Source organism: Schistosoma haematobium, chromosome 6, assembly GCF_000699445.3.
Source record: "Schistosoma haematobium chromosome 6, whole genome shotgun sequence".
Classification (NCBI taxonomy): Eukaryota; Metazoa; Platyhelminthes; class Trematoda; order Strigeidida; family Schistosomatidae; genus Schistosoma; species Schistosoma haematobium.
Window position 1 is genome coordinate 400256 of NC_067201.1, and position 24758 is coordinate 425013.

Genomic DNA, 24758 nt, shown 5'->3' on the forward strand with positions numbered 1-24758 from the left:
CCTACATAAAAACCAAATGTGGCACATATGTATTCGGTGCCCGTTTGTACCAATAGTTATGTGTTCAAATAAATAAAGCATTCATGTCACTGAGGAACAAAAGTACTCTTAATGCAAATACGTTTTATACAAAAAAAAATAATCAAACTATTCAAACTCAATCAACAAATCATCACATCATTTGAGAAAATGAAAACCAATACGACAAACAGTAATCTAAATAATGAGATAAAAGAAGTAACTGTTCTACTAACTTTTGCACGATTCAAAAATATTACAGTAGAACTTGGAGAATGAACTGACATTTCTGTTGTCTCCACCTTATCATCTCCTATTCCAGAAGTTAAAATGACAGATGGTTCCAAATTTGAAACATTGTCCACAGATGGATTATTCGTATTTGAACAATGGTCAACATTCTCTGTAAGAGGCGATGGAAACAAAGGATCAAACGCTGGTACAGTATTATTAACTTCTGGTATAGGTCCACTTGGATTTGGTGGATTCAATTTGTGATGATAAAGAATTTCAGCAATTTCCAAAGCACCTTCTATTGAATCTGGGAGACCAGTTAATTGACTAACAGTTGGTGGATTACTACCACGCAATGATGCACTAGTTTGTTGCAATGAATTCACTTTTCGAGATGACATAAGCGGTAAAGAGGCATTGCCAACTGACAGAAGGAACGCATGACAAATACCTTGAATTAAAGCTAATACAGTTAATGTATAGTCTGATGGTAAAAGCTCCCATTCATTTGTATTTGATAATCGTGATCTTCTATGAGAATAGAGAGAAAAAAAAAATACATAGTGGTTGCACCAAAGTGTGTAACATGTATGATTACATCCAGGGAATAAATTCATCTTACAGTGAACAGATGTCACTTTGTAATTGCACAACTAGTTCAATTAACTACAATCTAATGTACTTTACTGACATTCGTCATCTTACATTCTAATGAAAGAAAGGGTAAATTGTCATGTACAGAATAACCGTATAGTCTTCTTATTTCATATTCATTTATTTGTGATCTGAGATACGTATAGATTATTATTATTATTATATCTTCATTAAAAATGAATTTAGAAAACAAGTTCATTTCATGGATGCAAGTGTGAATCAGTTCACTAAGATAATGATACCATCAGCAACAGCCTTTTGTGGGAGAGATCAAACCAGCTTCCAGCTGAAGAAGAAATTAGGAAAAGACGATGGGAATGGATAGAACATACACTATGCAAATCGTCAAACTGCATCACGAGAGAAGCCCTAACTTGGAATCTTGAAGGGAAGCGGAAAAGAGGAAGGCATAAGAACACATTACGTCGGATAATAGAAGCAGATATGAAAAGGATGAATAGGAACTGGAAGGACCTGGAAAGGATTGTTCAAGACAGGGTTGGATTGAGAATGCTGGTGAGCGGCCTACGCTCTTTCACGAGGAGTAACAGGCGTAAGTAAGTAAGATAATGATCATTCGGTTTACACGTTGTATCCTGTATACCACACGGTGCTTGAACTATTGACTTACTATTTGAATAATAAGCATGTCAGATGATTGAGGAAAGTCGTTAAAAAACATTCTAAAGCAAAGTTTCATGTTAGTTAGAACTCAATCTTGTACAGTATATCCTATAATTCATCTCCAAACATCTAACATAATATGATGTACACAATATCGATTCACTTAAACCAATGACCACATTGTAACTTCATCAATAGAATTCGATCAACAATAAACGACTAAACAAACAAAACAATGGGCTATTCACTTAGTAACTAATCAAATATACATAGATAAGTATTTGCACAAACCATCTTCAAGAAAACATTCAGTATTTCATAAAACTCACCTAATATTATTATTACAACGTGTTTGTATATTCTGACAAACACGATCACATAGTTTATTTAAACTTGAACATATTTGTTTAATAGTAACACGTATTAATGATCCAATAAACCAACCCCAATAAGATAAACTTTTAAATATAAAACAATACCATAATGGATGTAAATCTAAACGAGCTAAGAAAAAACTTGAATAATTAGGTGTATTATTATCATTCGATAATAATGATGATGATGATGATGATGATGATAATGGTGATGATAATCCAATCGATAATAATTCAATGAATAAATTCAATTGATCTTTTTCAATACATGAAGAAGTTTTAGTCGAGTTAGATGACCACCATAATGTTGTAATACAATTCATATGAAATAATGATTGATGATTTAATGTATTTGGTAATTGATTACAAGCGATTGACCAAATATCAGTGATATAATGAGTTAATAAATCATAACTTGTTAATTCATTATCTAATAGTAATATACTTGGACATACTGGCCATAATAAATTACTATTATTATTAGTAGTATTAGCATTACATAATTCTGTTGATGTTTGACAATTTTGTTGTAATACATAATGATATTTCATTAAAGACATACGATCAGAATAACCATACCATGGTTTTAAATGAAGAATAACATTGAATAATTTTAATAAAGTTTGTAATTGTGTAGTTTGAAATGAATTCGACAAATTTGATAATTGATCATTAACAAGTATTAATTGTAAACATGTTGGAAGTTTTCTGTGTAAAAAAAAGAGGGTAAATTTTAAAAAAACATAAATATAATTGAAAGTGAATAAAGACAGGAGATGATTTTTCTTTACATTTAGTAATAATAATGAACAACATGACGTACGACAATAACATTTCAGAGATATAGAACCGATTAATTTTGCCCCTAAATGCCCTGGTACATCCGAGAGTGGAGAGAGACAATTCTCCCTCTTAAAATGCTTTAACATAGTCACGCGTATACATCCACTGTCAGGGAAGTCCTACTCATTGCCTTCTCGTGCTACGAGTGTTGTTTACGAAATTGAGAGGACGAAAACCGAATGTTCGACGCTGGCTTTAACCAGGTTGATGGATACGGAGAGTCCACCTAGGGGAGTTGGAAAACCCTGATTTCAAAGTGATGATGCACAAGGACTCTAGGATCACAGGAGAACAAATGACGTATGAAACAATTGTTGATCACTGGCAACCATGGAACTGCATCTCCTAAAGTTGCACCACTGCCTTGTTGACCAAACCTTTAGGTCAAAGGCTCCGGGTGTGGCCCCCTAAGAATTCCACCTGATTCGGTTTGGGCACCCGGGTAGTATCCCAGATCTCACATAAATCGAATGATTTATGTCGTGTCTATGTATTTCATGCCTCCTCGTACCAATGTTTAAGTGTTTAAATAAAATAATTTTTAAACCTTGACTAATTGATTGAAATCCATCCTAAACAAATCATTTAAATAGATGACCATCAGGTATGCTCACTTAATCTAACATACCAAAACAATTAAGGATATATGACAGAACTAAAATAGAGTGATGGTGAGTAAACGAAATACTAGTAATTCTGTAGTGGGGAAGACCAATTTATTGTTTATTGCAAAATTACAGTGGCTTCGTAAATTATGAAAACCATACATTAAATACTTCATTTGTACATTTTCCATCAGTTGTCCTTTACATTCTTCATGGTTCTTCCAATTTTTTTTTATTCCGACTCATGACTGTTCTTTTCAGTTTAATCTTCTCAACCTTCTTGCTAGGTTTGAAGCGATTGCGAGTTCATTTAGTCTGAGAACGGAACAAAGACTTGTGACCAAAGACCAATAGAGTTTAAGATTCTCCCAAGTGGGAAATAGGACATGAAGGTGAAAAGAGCACTTTTGGCGCGAAAACAAAGAAATCCGAATTTTCAAAATAAAATTACAAAAATAAGGTACTTATCAAGTGAGTTCTGGGGATCTAACATCCCCAACACTTCTTTAGACGAGCATTCCATTTCTAAATGGTGTCAGATAAAATTTACATATGTCAACATAAATAGCATACATCATACTTCACCCAACCAGCAATACTATGAGTGGTACCTATGAAAACATCTAAACATTTTTAGACTGTAGTCAAAATGGTAATGAAAGAGTACTGGAATCCAAACTTTCTAGAGCTTAGTGGACATAAAATTAAATTTTTAACATTACTCTAATATGCAACTATTTGAAACTATGAAAATTAATCATACCTGATTCCATTTGATGTTGAATAATCCGACCAGTTTTTATCCGTTTTAGGCCAATGTACTTTTGTAATACAAGAGGCTAAACAATGTAGAACAACAGATGGTATACAAGTATGATATAAGGTATTTTGTACAAGACGACGTCCATTAGCTTGTTGAATCATAGATGAAAATGTAATTGTATTGGGAGGAACAACATTTGAATTTGTAGACCCACTTGAATATACTGATGATAATTCTGGTATACGTGTACTAGAAGAGGAATTCTTAACATTGGATAAACTGGCATTGGACTTTAAAGCTGAGTTTATCAGTGACGGATTAAAACATTCGTCTTGTATCGATACTAATTGCTAAAATATAGAAAAACATTGTACTAAGGTTTCAATGAATTCTAACAATAATACTCAAAAAAGAATATTGAAAATAACTGTCCCAATTACAGAAGTCAGACACAACTCTAAGAAAAATTTGAACTGGTGATAACAATAATAGAACTTTGAGGAACGTGTAATGAATGGTAGGTAGTATCTTAGAGATTAAAACAATTGACCAGTTGATTGCAAGTACAAAATATACTATCCATTTTCATCGGTTTTATATAAAACTATGATTGAAATCCGAGTAAATCTTTGAGACAGAGAACGAGAGATTTATTCAAATGATGTGTATGTTTATCCAATATTCATTGCTTAAAAACTACGAGGGATTATTTTCATCGAATAGGATGAATTAATAAGCATCAGTTATCAACAAAATAAAACCTATGAGATAGGTAGATCAATCATGTGCCCCCAAATGCTGTGGTATGGCCGAGAGTGGGGTGGGCCCGCCCTCCCTCTTGAAATGCTCTCATACGGCCACGCGTATACAGCCTCTGCCAGGGAAGTCCTACTCACTGGCTTCTCATGGCGGGGGTGTTGTTTACGAAAATGAGAGGACGAAAAGCGAATGTCCGGCGCTTTAACCGGGTCTTAAACCAATGGTGCACATGGGCTCCAGTATCCTGCGGGAACAAATGGCCGACGAACCAACCGTTGGTCACCGGCTACCATGGGAATGCATCTCCTTATGATGTTCCACTGCCTTGTGGATCAGACCTTCAGGTCGAAGGCTCGGGGAGTGGCCCCCTAAGAAAACCACCTGCTTCGGTCTGGGCACCGGGGCAGTATCACAGCTCATACACACAAATATGGTGTGGCGCATATATATTTGGTGCCCTCTTCTACCAATATTTATGTGTTGAAATAAATAAATAAATAAATAGATCCATCATGTTCTATTAGCAACATAAACTATCACAAAATATTACACTATTCTAGAATTTCAATCAGCTTACTTCAACAATCAATGTTAAAATCTCTGCAGCTGTATTCTGTACAAATTGATTAGCACGAAATTCACTTTTAGAATAACCGAAACGATGACCAAATTTAATGGAACAATTATGAATGTTATTCATAGATGAAGTACTACAATTGTTATCATCCTCCTCATCATCATCATCAATCATAGTATTGACAGTTGATATTGTTTTCATTGTAATAAAAGGTAAATAACTACACATATATTGTAAACATAAATCAATAATTAATTCCAATAAATTTGTATAATTTTGTTGTGATTGACTTAATTCTTCTGAACTGACAGTAGAAAAAAAATTACAACCAGCCATAGAACGACGATGTTTTGATAAAAGTTCAATAAATTTTAAACCATATAAATTAAAACTAAACATTGAATTAATTGTACATGATGCAAGTGAACGAACAAATAAAGTAGGAGTTATAGATAGAATTGCTCGAAGACGAGAGAAAGCATAAATCACCTGAAATAGATAGAATAATAAAAGCTAACAGTGAATATGTTAAGAATAAATATTTAAAAAAATACTTTATAATCTGATATTTCTTTAAAAAATAACATTCCTTGAGTAGAATAGAACTTCAACAATATCTACACACAAATGGCTCTATGAACACTGTACATTTCAAAAATGTATTTCATTCATTCATTCATTCATGAAATCATCATTTTAAATTACCTTTTACAGAAAGCATGAAAATTTTACAGTTAACAGGTGCCTCTAAATAGGTATCTAATTAATATGAACAATTAAACAAATGAGGTAAAAAGTATTGACCTTGAGTATGCGGATGATATTGTCTTACTGTGCGATAATAGCCAAGCTATGCAATCTGAAATTAATCAGTTGGAAATCAGTGTCCGTAGGTACGGTATGTGCTTCTCGCCTTCAAAGTGCAAAGTACTTTTACAAGACTTGCAGGACCCTGATCCTGCACTTACAGCGGTAGTGAGCAGATAGAGGTAGTCGAAAAATTTGTGTTTCTGAGTAGCTGCGTAGGTGCTGGTGGTGGCGTGAGTGATGAGATCAATTCACATACAGTGAAAGCCAGAGCGGCTTATGCTAATCTGGACCATCTTTGGCACCTTCATGATGTTAGTCTGGCTGTAAAAGGTCGGATCTACAACGCGTCGGTGAAAGTAGTTCAGCTCTATGCTTGTGAAATCTGGTCTCTCCGAGTTGAGGATGATAGACGACTCTTTGTGTTTGATCATCATTGTCTCCAAAGAATTGCTGACATACAGTGGTAATACCATGTTAGTAATGCAGAGGTTCGGTATTGTGTGTTCGGGCACAGAGACGACAATTCAATCGGTGCCCCCAAACACCGAGAGCGGAGAGTGCCAGCTCTCCCTCTCGAAATGCTTTAACAAAGCCACGTGCATTAAACCACTGCCACAGAAGTCCTACTCACTGCCTTCTCGCGGCATTAATGTTGTCTACGAATTTGAAAGGACGAAAACCGAATGTTCGGCACTGGCTTTAAAAGGATTAGTGGATACGGAGAATCCATCTAGGGGGGTCGGAAAAGCCAACTCCAAACCAATGGTGCACATGGGCTCCTGAATGAACAAATGGCGTATGAACCAATCGTTGGTCACCGGCTACCATGGGACTGCATCTCATTACGTTGCTTCACTGCCTTGTGGATCAGACCTTCATGTCAAAGGCTCCGGGTGTGGACCCCTAGAGAAACCATCTGCTTCAGTTTGGGCACCCAGGTAGTATCCCAGCCATCACACAAATCGAATGATTTATGTGGTGCATATTCATTTGGTGCCTCCTTATACCAATGTTTATGTGTATAAATAAATAAATTTTGAAACATCGACTTCGGTAGTTTAGACATGTTCTACGAATGTCGTCCCAGAGAATTCCACATCGTGCATTATTTGCCGACGCTGGAACTGGTTTGAAAATGCGGAGAGGTGATCAGTGTACAACATATTGTAGCGGTATGAAAGAAAGCTGTACATGACTGGCTTCTATCGGTCCTTCACAACTCCTTGCTTGGGGTCCTAGAGATGGTGTGACACAGTGGCTGGAGACGTTATTAGGTATGGCTTCGAACAGAAGCCAGTGGTGATCCTGCTGTAACTTTACTTTCTTCGTAAAAAAGGCGTAACTTCTTTAAGTGGAAGAATTCCCTGTGGCTGTACTTTTGCTAATTGACCTGTCTCTCTCATTATTATTATTTAAACATCATACACCAGGTTTTGTTCATTGTTGTACTTCTTTTTTCTTATACGCACCTTACATTCTTTATCTCTTCACATTCCCGTTATTATTGTGTGGTGCATGTGTATCTCATGCCCTTTTGAAACAATATGTGTTCAAATAAATAAATAAATTTCCGAAGAGAAGTAACTACAAGGAGAATTAAACGAAAGAAATGAAATATTCATTTATGTATAATAACGAATTAAAACACAGAACTAAGAGGATGAGAAGGAACTAGGTGATTTTCTGAGAAAAAAAATATCATCCAGCCACGACATACAGGTCAGATAAATGGTGGGGTAAAATTCATACTACTGAGTATAATTAAATAGTATAGTTAGGACAAATAAAAAAAAGTCATTGAAAAGACGAGCATACTTCATAAATCAAATGAACTCAATGTATGTACCTATTTTAAATTGTTGTAAATTTGGAAAACTTACTTGGTTGGGATCATAATTTTGTAGATAAACTAACAAATGTTCATTGACAGGTAACATTGAAAGTGTTCTAGAATCTGTTAAAGAAAAAGTTTGTAAAAAAGGTTTTCTCAAACGGTTGTCTTCATTTATTAATTTATCATTTGCAAAACAAAACACAAAAAATACAATTAAATCTAAATAAATCACTTAAATTACTCTATTTAAGGATTGCTGTAATTTACATGGTGGAGTATGAAAGAAAAAGATTTTGATCAGAAGAAAACCTAAAAATAAATCATGTTGTGTAGTAGTAGTAGTCTAAGTAAAAGGTTAGTTGAAGTTAAACATTAACACCGTTGGATGCCGGCTGGCTCAGTGGTCTAATAGTTAAGCGTTTGCATGCGAGACCGATAGGTCCTGGGTCTGAATCTCACGATGCGGGATCGTGGGTGTACGTTAATGAGGAGTCCTACAAAAGGACGAAACGACCGTCCAATACTTCCAGGTTTTCCATGGTGGTCTAGCTTCAATTGACTCATGATCTCAACTATTAAAATAAGTCAAAGATCATTGAATATTTCAAAATATTTATCTGGTTGAATTTTAGATTATTCAGTATAACTTTGAATAGAAATACTAATAACAAAAGATGATAGAAAGTAAAATCTAATATACATACCATGATGCCAATCTGTTACATAATCTAGCAATGAATGATTCTTTTCATCTTTCATTAAACGCATCGATAGGACAGAGTTGAGAACAGCTGAGAAAAGAAAACAAACGAAAAGTGAAAAATAAATCACTGGGACAGAAGTAATGACGCATGAAAAAATCAACTTCACAGATAATACAGCGAATTATTGACCAACCAGCCAAAACCGAAGTACAATTATGTTCACTACTGGATCGACTGATGTGTGTTTATGCCGATAACAAATTGAAGTTCGAAGGGTAGGGTAATGGGATTGTAGAACAGTGAGGTAAATTCAAACAATTTATGATCAGTTTGATAGAAGGAAATTCAATTATTGTTATTTTTTAACTGGTTCGATTAATAGTAAAAGATAGTTATTAGATGATTTATACATCACCGACTGACTTAGGATTCACAACATATATGCCCCTAATAAGTGAATTACCCTAGACTAAAACAGCCACCGTACTAAACCTTAGCAGTATTTAACAATTATTATCATCCGAGAATTATCAATCAGTCGAATTCAATCCCTGAAATTTGAATACAATACGATATCTCCGACTATTTTATGAAATATCAAGAATTTACGACTGAACAAACAAGAAAAGTCGACAACCATTTATTAAAAACAAGCCATTGACTTATTTCATTTCATATTTCAAGAAACTAAGAAACAATGTATCAATCAGTCGGTCACAGAGTACGACCTGGTACGTATGTACATTGGTTCAAGTTGCCAGACCCTAGTATTAGCACAGAGAGAATAAAATTGTCAGACCGAATCCCACAACACTAGAGGTAGTAACGGTGTCAGCGGTAATAGGAACGATTAGGGATAGAAAATACAATTCGAGAAGAAATTATAAATTAGTAAAATAAAATACAAAAGTAGGTTACGAGGAGTTAAGAATCTCAGAATTCGAGGATAAGAGAAAGAACGCATTTACCTGTGTCATTACAAACGATTTCGAGCTATGTCATTTAAAATTTCTACAAATTGGTTGGGAAAATCGCATGGACCCCCAACCAGGTAATCTTTACCGATTAACATGACTCAGTCTGATTGTCGATGAATTCATATACTGGTGTTGTGTTTTGGTTTGACTGTCACTGACTTATTCCAGACTACTCCTACATCAGAAGACGTTACCCGTTGAGGTGAAAGATAGAGGAGTACATGTAATCGATGTATGAATCACCATAGTTAGTGAAGATTTACTACCTCTTCAATCGATTTCCCATCGTAATCTAGTACTCAAATGCTAACCCAATCCACTGCCTAATTTGTGGTCACAAAATACACAAGCGATGCTTCGAAGATACCATTGATCGAATACAACTAACCTACAAATATTCTCCATTATTAATGGCCATGCTTCACAACAATAAATTAGAACTAAACCACCAGGACTGATGAGACTCACAAGATAAGCGAACCGGTCAACACGCCCAACTATTTATCACGCTATTGTTAACTCAGACGCTGACGAAAGCCACTCTTGAAGCAACATCTCGCGTTTGGAAGGAGAAAGCAGCACAACAAACACGCTCGCATTGTTGCTGAGATTGTTACAAAATGCTTTCGCTCTTCTTTATAGCCTGGAATGATCAATGGTCGAGACCAGTCAGATGGGATTACGTCCAGTTCCCAGATTTAAGCTAGAGTCTTAGTTAATCTAACTGCTAAGACTAGACGAAGAAATTTCCTTGCCGTGGCATTTCTACATCCAGTAATTCGCAGATAAATACGTGCTCGAACTAGGGTATAATCCGAGCATCAATATGTGCTGTAGAATGACCGACAGTCATCCTTTTATAGAAATGAACGTTTATCTAATCATAGTTGCAGCAGACGGTCATCATTATCTGTCTGCCGAGATGCAACAACGCAACATCCGTCTAAGAGCCTTTCGGCTTGGTTTAGCCTACCTAATTAATCATTAAAATCACCTGCCACTATTACTACATCGAAACGTTTAGCTTTTTAATGGAGGTTGGATAGCTTCCTGTAGAATTCATCTTTAATTTCATCCGAGCTGCAGTCAGTGGGCGAATATGCAGAGACAACGGCGTGTGTCTCTATCTTTTTGAGTTCTTACTATCCCTGTTTAGTCGGACGGCGCACAAGTAACTGTCTACTAGAATCTAGTCTGACAAAGCCTGTTCTGCTTTTGAACTTAATGCTATACCTACATCAGATATACCACAGGAAGTAGCCATGGGGTCTCCAGATACTTATATTAAAAGCTCCAAAAATGGTTTTAGGAGAAAAGGAATAACAAACAATTTTTACCAGATATCTATCCATTAGTTAGTAGTCAAACAAGAGGACAGATCCTCAAAACAAATTTTACTAGTCAATGCAAATCTACTTTGAAGCAAATGGTATCGTTTACTTTGACTATCGTCACCAAGATAATTATCTGACTGAAAGAAATTTTAGTCAAACGAAGTGGCTGAAAAAAACAATATCATGTTTATTCATTTGTCAATTGCTGAAATTGAAAATGTCATGTTTTTTCTTTGTTGAATACTAACCAACCTATCAGTGATCATCAACAAAGTATCCGGCACGAATATTCATCGACCGAAGTCACCGTCCATCGCATCAGCTCAATAAGATGAAATCAGCAAGATGTACAATAAACAAATTGTAACAATAGTAATACCTATGACTATGGAAAAGAATAGGCATAGAGAATATAGTTCGCAAACAGGGAATAATTTTCCGGAATACAAAGTATGAAATAATACTACAAATTAGAATCTAAATAACCTTGACCCATATCATCCAACGTTTTCAACCATAGAATACGACTATTACGTCGATCTGAATTACTGACATGTACCAGATCAGCGGTAAATGACTATGCTTCTTATTGTTATTTATCGGTTGACTAAACCCTCGTAAAAATTGCACATCAACACAGATCATGATCACTTTTCAATTCTGTTGCAAAATAACCTTGAATTCCGACTAGACTAAAAGCAAAAGTAACAGATTAAAACTTCACACTATTCTTACAGACAAACAGGAATCTAATAATAAGTAATTGCTAACCTTCAGCAGCTTGTTGTTTAGATGTATTTATTTCATTTGTTACTTCTGTTTTATTTAGTAATTCCGTCGTAGAATGAAATCGTTGAAACTTCTCACGGATTGAATTCATTAGATTAAATGGTGTTTCTGTATGAATAGTGTTAATATGTGGAAACTGAAATAAAGAGAATTTTCATAAAACAATGATAAGATAATGCTTATTGAAGTTATATACCTGTAAATCATCAATAAAAAAAGAGTACTTAGCGTATATGAGAATGTTTGTGTTTTCATTGGGGGCTAAGCACAATTTATGTACGACATTCTTATGAAGTACATGCTGACAATGTAGTTTGATACTGACCCAAATGAAAAACATACTTATTCTGTATGAAGTAAATATTTCACTGGAAGTCAAATGTGATAATTTGATTAGCTATACTCAAGTAAAAATGAGTAGATACCAATGGAATAATAATGTGAAAAGACTGAAATGGTGATTCCTTTGGTTATAATAAACATAGAATAAATTTTTGATTGTTCATATGACTATTCAGAATCTGCCATAATTAGAGTTGAATTACAAACAGTTCGACCATAAATATGTTTGTTTTGATGGAGTCTTGTTTCCTGAGCTGGATGGTTTGGTCGTGTAGCTTTCATCGTTCTTCTGAATAAGATCATCAGCACAACCCTCAGGTAGAAGTGAAGTGTTCGAATTTCTCCACATGTGGTTCACAGCTTGTTCTGTACACCTCGATGTTGATTGGTTCTTGTTGATGAACATCGAGGTGTACAGAACAAGCTGTGAACCACATGTGGAGAAATTCGAACACTTCACTTCTACCTGAGGGTTGTGCTGATGATCTTATTCGGAAGAACGATGAAAGCTCCACGACCAAACTATCCAGCTCAAAGAATAAAACTCTATCAAAATAGTAATATTCATATAGTCGTAACATCATTTTCAACCTAAATGTGTGTAACCAACCATATATATAATATTTCTTTATGAAGCCATCATTTTGTAAGCAATAAAACAGTAGACTAATCTGAATAAAAGACAAAACATTAATACTAATGTATTACACAATAAATAAAAATTTAAACGCTTAACAAATTCAATCACATATGCAACAAACGGATGGATAGAAATGTTTACTGAATATTTACACTTTCCTTGCATATCTATTCCAATGGAAAAGACACAATATCACTGTCGGATCAAAGGAAAAACATGTGAATCAACCAAAAGCGTTAAGCAAAGGTTATAAAATAAAGTAATAATTGAATAGAGAATGGTCGATATGAATAATAAGTGAAATAGTGATCCGGAATCAAAAGAAATTATAGAGTAGTAGTATCAACGTGAATATCATTGACTTGAACCCATGTTATCTCACTGATTCTTAAACTTTAAACGGTTTCGAATATTGCCCCTGTCTATTTCCGACTGACAAACCATTACTTAATCATAGTTAAGTGATATCCTTTATTCATCCCACTACTTATCAACCAAATAATGACCCGGAAAACTGTTAGAGTAATTAATAATCGACATCTAAACATGTTACAAGCCAAAACTATTTTATGGCAAAAGCCACATATTCCATAGAACGGAGATTCGTCTCATTAACTTTGGTAAAAACATCTAGTACTTACTTCAGAATTATTACTAGTTGTATTCATTTTATTAACAACTTCTTCATATGAAGGCGGTTTACAGTCAATGTCTAAATGGAAAGAAAATATTTTAAAACATAACCGATAATAGAACAAATGCAAAAAGAACTATATGTCTTTTTTAATATCTATGTTAGCAGAACGAGATTATCTCTTTAGAGTCCGCATGGTAGCCACGATCCGTAGTTGAAAATTTAGGTAATATGGCACAGAGTTGTTCACGAAGGGTCAGACGTATTTACTTTTTGTTTCCCCCTTAATCTTGAATTCCAGTATTCCTTCATAGAAACCTTTCCACTTACCAATGGTGCACATGGGCTCCAGTATCCTGAGGGAACAAATGGCTTATGAACCAATTGTTGGTCACCGGCTACCATGGGAATGCATCTCCTTACGATGCTCCACTGCCTTGTGGGTTAGACCTTTAGGTCCAAGGCTCGGGGAGTGGCCCCCTAAGAAAACCACCTGCTTCGGTTTGGGCACCCGGTCAGTATCACAGCCCTCACACATCGAATGATATTTGTGTGGCGCATATGTATTTGGTGCCTCCTTGTACCGATATCTATGTGTTAAAATAAATAAATAAATACACATGCCAAGTGACCACCCTATCTCGATGAGTGATGCTGTGTAGCATAAAGATAGGTTAGACGAAGGCTAGTTGCGACCAAACCAAAACATGTCACCAGCCATGAAATGATTGATTATAAGTATGAACCGTGTTAGTAAGTTCACATACATAGTTGGGGTCCGCACAATAATTGCAACCTGTGATTCAAGACATCACGTCAATAGTTGAGCAGAGGTAATCAGTTTTTGTTCTCCATTACAAATTCAGTTACAAACTACTTCATACCTTCTGTTTTATGAATTATCCCTTCCACCCAATTCATATCCTCTAAGTTTAATCTTTTTCACTATCATTGATACTACATTAGAAGTTGGTTAGTTTATATTATATTTAAGAAATAGCAGTTTTCAGATTCCATACATTCACTTATATTTTGAACATTGAGAATAGTATCATCAAACGTAGTATAACAAGTGTACCTATTAGCTTAATAAACAAATCTCTACACATTTATAATATTAAAATGAGTGTTTTTTATGGTGTGAGCTACTTATATCCAGTATAACGATAGTCAGGAATAGAATGTATTTCAATAGAAGATTGAGAAGGAAAGGATGGGAACAGAAAACAATTGGTCTAAAAATGCACAAACAATGAAATCTGAGATGATGGACAGATACTCGCAAAAGGAACAGTCAAGTTTGAAACAATGGATGAACTGTTTACAAATGAAGTAATTACTAAGATGTTCTGTAATTTTATGCTCACATACATTCGGTTGGCCTCACTCATGTCTTTGTCAATATGATTATAGAATAACTCTGAAGGTTATTATATACGTATTATAAATGAAGATAGATCGATGTTGTATTTTCTTACCTGTTGTATCAACTGATTTTAAAGAACCATTCAATGATTTCTTGGATTTTGACACTTTAATCTGTTGACAATAATGTTTTAATACATGGGATTTTAAACTAATTCTAGCTGTTCCAGGATGTAATAATATAGCTAAAATTGGTATAATCAAACGATCTATTTGACCAGTTCTTAAAGCTTTCTCTATCCATAGAATAGATTGTTCTCTTAGTATAGAATTTCCATAATTAATTGAATGATCAATTTGATGAAATACTTCATTGTTATTAATATTTTCATTTTTATTTATTTGCCTTTTATTGACATTTACATTCAATTGTGATAGACTTGTTAAACTAATTGACCTTATTGGACCCAATGGATTATCATAATCTAAATTATCCAATAGGAGTAATGTACATCTATTGATTATTTGATGAGGATGATGATGAAGACGAAGAAATGAAGAGAATATGAAAGTAAGAAAGCAGAGAAAACAAAACAAAAACAAACAAGTTACACAACTCTAAATAACAATCAACTATTAAATTTTAATAATCATCAATAGAAGGTTATACACAACTAAATAAACAATTGGTTCATCTATGAAAACACGTTCTTACAGTAACATACATACATTTTGTTTAGTTTATAATCTCTGACAATCTATATAGATATATATATATATATGATTTGTTTCGTTAAACGTTCAATATTACTTAATTGTCAAGTACAGATTATCTGATAATAGGTTTTGAATCACATGCTATTGTGTATAATAACTAGTAATATTGATCAACTACTGAGAGTGAAATTAAGATAATTGAAGTGAATGTATGAGAATCGGAACCTGAAACTAACTGACACGAGTTCAAGCATACTAACCACTAATCTGTAACAACATAATAAATGTAGTAACTGATAAGGTGTGGATGATTGATTCACTCTTGAGTGATGTTAGAGGTATGAGGGCGATTATCACTTCCAGGTTGTCCACACCGTGGAAGGGTTCTTCTGGAGGTACCTGAAAAGGAAATTGGATTAGAGGTGGTATTAGTGACCTGAGAGCGTGACCACAGTGCCCAAGGAACAACTGTTTGAGGTCAGTCACACACGACCGTCTTGTGAGAAATTTTCGTGTTAGCTCCGTACTTGTTGAGACCTTATCGCCGGAAACGGATATCTGTGCGATAAGTTAGGAATGTGCATTTTTAAGGTCGACCTTTCTTAACCCTACCCCTCCTCGTGGGAAGGTAGCATCGCTGTCATGCTGGTTCTCTGAAGGAAACACCATACTGCTGTCGCACCTCTGTACAGTCGGCGGTACGACTTCGCCCTCGGACCTTGAGTTTGCTGCATCTAGTCCTACCTTTCTTCACCCGACCTGTCTGGTATGGTAGGACCTTGAAGAACGATTGTTCCAGCCAATATAGCTCGACTGGTTCATCACAGCCCGACCACCACGTTAAGGTAGCAACAACGGTCAGGCGATGATTGATTAACTGACAGTAGCATCAAAAAGTGATAACCTTGATTAAATTGGTCGGAAAAATCTTGAAATTTAGTAAACGTTATCGAATCGTAAGCAAAAGTGAACTAAATTTTTACGAAATATTTCATATAGCCTTAAACGTCTAACTGAAGATCATGGAAGGTTCGTGATAAATTATAATGAATGGAACATCTACGAGATCGCGTCGAAAAACTTTCGGAATGTGTGACTAAATATGATTTAGACAACATTTCTGATGTGAGATATTTCGTTCATACTACTGGATAAATAGTTATTAGCATAGTTTTGATGATATACAATACATAAAATGATAGATCTACAGCAAACCAAAATAAATCGAAATCAGTATAACAAAGTACAATTTTATAGGTCGGAAATGGAATATAATTCTGCCCGGAGCATTACTGGGGCTCCTGCCGGTCCCAATCCCAGACAAAGAAGGATTGAGCATGAGGTTGGAGACCCTATTCCGTAGAACATTAAATCGCTAAAAAACGCTAACCAGAAAAAATAATTCAAATCATTTAGACTCTGCCCTGGGAGTAGGGTCTTCATTTAGAAGAGTTATGACGCCTCATGGTGAAAGGCAAGTTCAGAAGTCACGAGGCTGATGCCCCTTCTGACAACCAGAGCAACTATTAATTTAGGTACATGGAATGCTCAGCTGCTTATGTTCCATCGGGAGTAACAGCCGTAGGTAAGTAAGATGAAATATGCCTGTTGAAATCAAAGTCGAACAGGGTTAACAATCCAAAACATGTAACACAACTTCATGCACATAAACAATTGACTTATATGAAAAATAGTAATAGCTAGCCAAACAGAATAGCTTGAAAAAACAAGAATTTTTTGAGTACTTAAGTTCAATTTCGATCACTGATGTACCTCGATAGACACAACAAACAATCTAGTGACGTAATTTGTCGACAATCAGATACATAGGTATGTGAAAATCTAATATAAAATATTAGGCTAGTATAAATGGGCACAATAACTAAAATTACACAAATCATATCAGATGATCGAGCCAGTCCCATCAACTGAGAGGAAACTTGTATACTCAAAATGCAATACCATTGATAAAATCGATAAAGCTATAGGGATCGAGATGAAAACCAATAAAAAACTAAGCTTACCTATAGAAAGGAATATCATACAAACCTAAACTAGGAGATGATAAATCACTGTTGCCAACTTTATTGTCTCCAGTCAAACCAAGAAATGCACGCCTCCATGATACAGCCGCTATGAAATTGGATACACCACTTAGTCTAAAAGAATCATGAACTGAAGAATGTAATGATCGTTTAGTAACCGGAAACTGATTAACTGAATTACTAGTTGAAGTGTTTGTCAATGGATGAATATTTGATTGAACACGTGATCCATAGTATCTCAATAAATGCCACAGTAAAATAAAACGTGAATGTGCATCTATTTTAATATCTAAATCAGATGAAAGCATTTGAGAGAGAATGAAGCCTTCAATACAAGAACTGATAGTAGATGTGATTCCTGATATTCTGGGAGTTAATTGACAAGCAAGAGACTTTGGCAATGGAGGAGCTAATTGATGTAGACGAACAAGTAAACTTGTTGCATCATCATGATAAGTAGAATATTCTGGTGATAGATAACGCCATAATGAAACACCCAAGTACTAAATTGAGATAAACAAATGAATGAATTATATCATACATCTGTAAATTATAGTAATTTGATTAGACCTATATAAATTCCATAATTAACAATTCAATTTTCACCATTTACGAAATCTTACAAATATACATAAACATATGATTGACTAAATTCTTTAAACTAGTGTAAACTGTTAAGTTTAAGTGGCTAAGAAACAATACTATTGGGTTGCAAGTAAATTTAGTCAGTGTATTGTATGTTCTGGATCCTATTACTATTCAACAACAACAACAACTTGAAATAGAACTAATCACAAAATGATCTTTTGGAGAATCGCTAGAAACGTTGAGGATTTTTTTTAGTAAGCTATAATTCTAGTTGTGAAGAACTTTAAAGTTGGCCATATTAAATCAGTTGCTGAACATTCCTACAATAGAGTTACTGATGCTCATTGCGTAAGTCTTTTTTGTCAAAAAAGGTAACTCATATTGAATAAAGTAATTACAAAAGCTTATTTAGAATAATACCATTTCATTTCGCAGTTTCTCATCAGGTGTCAGTCAGTCAGTGAACTATAACGTAGGACCAGGCACATATATGCATCAGTCCAAGTTGCCACGCCTCATTAGTACAATAAAATGAACACTGAATTCATGGAAGTTGTTAATTCAACGGTGGTAATATATAAAAGAAAGATTATGTATAAGGATATAGTACAAGAAGGAAGAATTAGTTTGTAGAAAGTAAGGTATAAAGCAATATTAATCTCACGGTTTAAGGGAATGTATACACCGACGCCATTGTGATCGATTCTGAGCCATGTCATCTAGAGTCTACAACCATTGGTTACGATAGTCACACGGACCTCAAACAAGTAGTCTGCATCTACCAACATGGCTAGGACTAGAATTTAGTGACTTCAAGGACTAATGTCACGTTTTAGTTTGGCCGCACCTAACATTCTTCCAACCGTCTCCAACCCTAGTCAGCATTGTGCATCGTGACAATCAGTGTTCAGGAATACGTAACACGCGACCCAATCATCTCAAACGATTAATATTCATAACTTCATCAGCTGATCTGACATCATTCCCTAATACCTTGCGTCTAACCTCACTATTACTTGCACAGTGATCCCAGCAGATGCTGGCAACATTTCTAAGACATCTGTGATCAAATACTAGTAACTTACGAGTATTTTCTACTCTTAATGGCCAAGTTTCGCGGCTGTAAAGTAGAACGTCTCATCAGGTGTATAAAAACACACTCAAATTAGAACATAACATAAGATTAAATAATAGACATTGGTGACTGAAAGAATGGAAATGACAACGATTATCAATCATGTATACACATAAGTGAATAAGACTAGGTAAGATAAACAAAATAAACATAAATGGAATGAGATAGTAATTGTATAAAATTAGAAAATTAATAAGATGAACTGAACAATAGTTATAGAAGTTTTGAAAAGTTCAAATAAGTCATGAGAAACAAGTCTGAAAATCACAGATAACTTCAACATACACAGACTTATTTACATATGCATATATAGTAACTGTTGTTTGCTGATCATATCAGCTCATTTAAAGCATAGGTTGCATCAATTTTTAGATTTTTTTGTAAATAATGTTCAATCGACCGATACCTAATTACTGATCGATGATCAGTTTAATGTTAAATTATATGCTTAGTGACTGAGATCTTTAGTATTTTCGACTAAATAATATCATACAGATGTCTTCACTCACTCACTCACTCACTCACTCACTCACTCACTCACTCACTCACTCACTCACTCACTCACTCACTCACTCACTCACTCACTCACTCACTCACTCACTCACTCGTTAATTACATTTAAAATATCTTACTATATCAAGTATGATACTTCATTATCAAATCTATGTCTTTTAATTGCATTCATTTTCGTATTGTCTTAATTTTCCAACGATCAGAATTCCAGAAACTTTGTAAAATACCATATGACTTAAAGAGGGATTTTCATATACATAGTTCCCGTTATTATTTTGAAAAGATCAAGAACAAAGATTCTAACAGAATAGCATGAATTCATTTTATTTCGCTTGGTTCTTGTCAGTTGCTTACAACTTGTGATATTTAAAATCATAATTATATAATGGGTTTAAATTACTGACATGAGAGGGGTTGGTTGGAAGTTATATTGAAGATATAGTAGTATAGCATAGCAAGGGTGTAAATAAATTTAATAGACTGAATACTATAAATATATGCATTATGTAAAAGAACATTCTATAACATTGATTGTGACAACAGTTCAAACGGCCAGAAACAAGTGATTACATAATGAGTAAGCATTGGTAGAAATAAAGTACGTAGAGCACAGTTGATAAAATAAAATAATTAATTTTGAAGATAGCTGAAGTAAAACTCAATGATGTAATAAATAGAAGAAAGGGTTTAAAGAAAAAGTGAAAAAAATATTAAGATGCAGCGAAGGAATATTTATCACCAAGGCAAGGAAAGATTAATAACTATCTCTTTTTGAACACATAAGTCAGGTTTTTGATGCCTGATGGCAACGGCTTCAGCAAACTTCAGAACACTGGAGATGTTTCGTGATTGCATTGTTTAAAGTCTTTCTTTTTCTTGTTCTGAGGCTTTTTTGGAGCATGTTCAAAAAAATTTAAAATATGCCCTTCTTTCTGTTAGACCGATGTAGATGCTTTGGCAGGTACACGTAAATTTCTAAGTATGATTAGCGGTAACAATGAAAGGGGTGCTAGTTAAACTCTTTCTACATACTCTTATTGTATTATTTACTTAAAATTCCAAATAATTTTTAAGTATATCACTTATTCTTGATAATGTAACATGAAGGAAATTATGAAAGTTTAAATTATATACCGTCTACTTAGTGTCTATGTATTAGGATAGAATGAAGTTGTTGTGCTTTTTCACAAGTATTTCCTATATAAATTTGAATAAATTAACTATGTTATGAGTATGGAAATCGATAACCGAACATGTTGGTTCATTCTTAGAGATATATATTTCAAACATTTTATTTTAGTATCAGAAGGGGTTTTGTGGATGTTTAGTAATTTGAATAGTTGAAATCATGAGTCAATTGAAGCTACATCACCATGGAAAACCTGGAAGCATTGGACAGACGTTTCGTTCTATTGTGGGACTTCTCAGGAATGCGCATCTACGATCCCACCCCGCGGGATTCCGACCCAGGACCTATCAGTCTCGCGCGTGAGCGCTTAACCACTAGACCACTGAGCCAGCCGGCATCCAACGGTGTTAATGTCTAACTTCAATTAATCCAAGAAAGTGAGCGACAGATTCACCATTGTCATCAGTGAGTTACTATCTCACAACAGACCCGGTTGAACGATTGAAATATTTTATTTTCACACCAAAATGGAGGTAATTACTGAAATTTTATTAAGAAGACATGAATAATAGAGTTCAAACATCGAGTGTGTAATAAATATCACTAGTAGTATTGGATACCAGTTCTACAATAAACCAAATCGAATGATTTAAAGATTAAAGCCTCACTCTGAGGATTTAAGGTTCCGATTTCAACTATCGATGAGACAATCATCGATAAATACTGATGAAATTTTTTACACTAACACAAAACAGATGTTCACTGCTTATTGCTTTTTACAGTTTATCTCACAAAGACTAATCTGCGATGTAAAATTAAAAAGAGAATTCAGTTAATCAACCATATACTTATCATTATAATAAATTTTAAGCTATAAGCTTATGATTTACAACTAATAACGTTACTTCAATATCATGAAAAAGTTTAACAGGATAGAATTTGAACTCAAGACATCAAATGATCAATAAAATTTATTAACATATAGTTTGCTTACATACCATGAATAAATTTGTCTTTTGAGAAAGATATGACATCAATTCTCCACTTAGCACAGGAAATACTAAACGCATTCCACGATTTGCTTCATGTTTATCATCTATGGGAAGTACTTTATCACCATTCTCATTATTGTTTCCTGGATGGATCTGTCCAGCACTATTATTATTATTATTATTATTATTATTATTATTATTATTATTATTATTATTATTATTAGTATTGATGTCATTAGAATAATACTTCAATTCTGTACTCCAACCGTGAATAGAAACAGCTGCATGAAATAATTCAATCAGTGTATACAAAGCAATTGACTTAATATTGAAATTATCTAGATCACATGATGCATACAATAAACAAACAAGCCATTGTGGTAGAATGAAACGACCTGGTAAAAGAAAGAAATAACAACAATAATATACAATTGATATTTTAAATAAAAGTGAAACAAAAACGTAGCAACAAAAGAAATGATTGTGATCAAAGATGAGAGAGAATACGGATTGAATTCAGGTTCAATAATCAGCAATCGATAACAATAAAAGTAACGTAGGCAATTACTATAACATATATATGATGCATTCATAGCTACATATATGCACAGCGTGTACATGATTACATTTCTAAGAAAGATGAAAAGGAGGAAAATATGGAGTGCAAAGATAAGATGAATAAATTTTCACATATTTGAATCGATAATGATTAACTAACCTGTAGATATTAAGCTAATTAAACCTAAATCCTAATCAATATGTTACATAGAACTTTTATCAGTCAATTGTATTTGGATGTTATCTTAGCCGAGATAACCGACAGTAAACCAAGCAGGACATAAGTTTCATCCTAGTTAGCATTTACCTACAAAAGATGTTTAAACATTCTGAAGGAGCTACTGATACTCGATGAAGAATTTGAATCCGCGTCATCAACGGATATCCCAACTCTATAAAATCGAGACACTAAACAAACATTACATTAGTCACTAATGTTCAATGATCAATCGATGTAAAATTAAGATTTGTTAAAATCACACTACGAAATCGTATACTCCAAATGATATCTAATAAACACCGGGGATACGAAAATAAACTTCAGATAAGGTGATATGACTCAAAATATGATCATCAAACAAACACAGGAGATGATGATGATGATGGTAGTGCAAGAAAACATCTCAAATACATACATCACTGAACTTGATATACAGAATCAGTTAGATACAAAGTGAAAATCAGCGAAAGCATGAATGAGTGAAAAAAAAGATATTTGGTGAGACTATAATTTATGGACGACCTTTGAACATGTCCACCTACCAACTAGGACTAAATGAAGGTTATAAAAAAGTGTGGGGAATTAGAATTATGATTTGCAGTTGATGGTTAGGGTTAGGAATTAGATTTAGGGTTTCCATTTTGAACTAACATAAGATATAATGCTGAAATAATATTTAGCCAAATGTGTGGATGAATTGCGCGCTAAAATCCGAGACTTGTGATCTAAAAACTGATTGGTTCGTCCATAAATTATAGTCTCGTCAGATATTTCACTAAAAAAACACTGTGTTAGCTGACAAAGGGAGGAAAAAAGTATCATCAAACCGATGCTATTATTCAAAAATACTTAGTGCTAAATTTATTGAAAAAACGATAGGTATAATGGGTTAATCAAGTACAATAATATACACACGCGGATCCAATCTAGCACGCACACTAAAAAAGAGTAACGCGGTTTCAAGATCAAATCAATTACCCAAACTGTAGTGAAAATAACAATGGTAATTGTTTAGTACAGGCTGCTGCGAACCAGCGGTGAAGTTCTTTTTTAAAGAGCCTATATAAATGAGGTATACATAAAACAATAATAAATGTACCAAGTTGTTTTAAAGAAAAATATTTTTAGTTATCAAAGTGAATTACAGAACAATACATTACAAAATGCTAAAGAAAAAAAGACCGGTGAATCAAACGATACTCACTAAATTTGTGGAATAAAAAATCAATGCACTGAAGAAAAGTAGCATTCCTTCTCTATGAGATACTGTTCCAAGTAATTGAGTTCACCTAGGGAAGTTGGAAAACCCTGATTCCAAACCAATGGTGCACATGGGTTCCAGTATACTGAATGAACAAATGGCGTATGAACCAATCGTTGGTCACTAGCTACCATGTGACTACATCTCCCGATGTTGCTCCACTGTCTTGTTGATCAGACCTTTAGGTCTAAGGCTCCGGGTGTGGCTCCCCAAGAAAACCACCTGATTCGGTTTGGGCACCAAGGCAGTAACCCAGCCCTCACACAAATCGAACGATTTGTGTCGTCCATATGTATTTGGTGCCTCCTTGTACCAGTGTTTATTTATTTAAACAAATAAATAAATCACAGCGCTGTAACATTCTACAGTCAGTAAGTACTCCATAGTATAGAAGTTTATGCAATCCGCACTTAATCAGTTGGCAATCAGTGTCCGTAGGTATGGTATGTGCTTTGCACCTTCGAAGTGCAAAGTACTCCTACAAGACTGGGAGGATTCTAATCCTGTACTCACCCTAGATGGTGAACAGATAGAAGTAGTCGAGAAGTTCGTGTATCTGGGTAGCTGCATAAGTGCTGGTGGTGGCGTGAGTGATGAGATCAATTCACATACAGTGAAAGCCAGGGCGGCTTATGCTAATCTGGACCATCTTTGGCACCTTCATGATGTTAGTCTGGCTGTAAAAGGTCGGATCTACAACGCGTCGGTGAAAGTAGTTCA

At 34.5% G+C, this 24758-nt stretch overlaps 1 protein-coding gene across 1 annotated transcript in view; it reads right to left on the reverse strand.

The window, feature by feature from the left end:
• Nucleotides 1-24758, reverse strand: part of MS3_00011011 (uncharacterized protein) — a gene marked incomplete at its 5' end in the record, with an annotated part of 82165 nt that overhangs the window by 27668 nt on the left and 29739 nt on the right. The window contains 11 exons of the mRNA XM_051219418.1: nt 255-783; nt 1860-2612; nt 4116-4465; nt 5452-5940; nt 8142-8215; nt 8800-8886; nt 11882-12035; nt 13523-13593; nt 14994-15394; nt 17622-18145; nt 22006-22394. Of these exons, the coding sequence (XP_051065199.1) occupies nt 255-783; nt 1860-2612; nt 4116-4465; nt 5452-5940; nt 8142-8215; nt 8800-8886; nt 11882-12035; nt 13523-13593; nt 14994-15394; nt 17622-18145; nt 22006-22394 (3821 nt within the window). The remainder of the gene's footprint in view (nt 1-254; nt 784-1859; nt 2613-4115; nt 4466-5451; nt 5941-8141; nt 8216-8799; nt 8887-11881; nt 12036-13522; nt 13594-14993; nt 15395-17621; nt 18146-22005; nt 22395-24758) is intronic.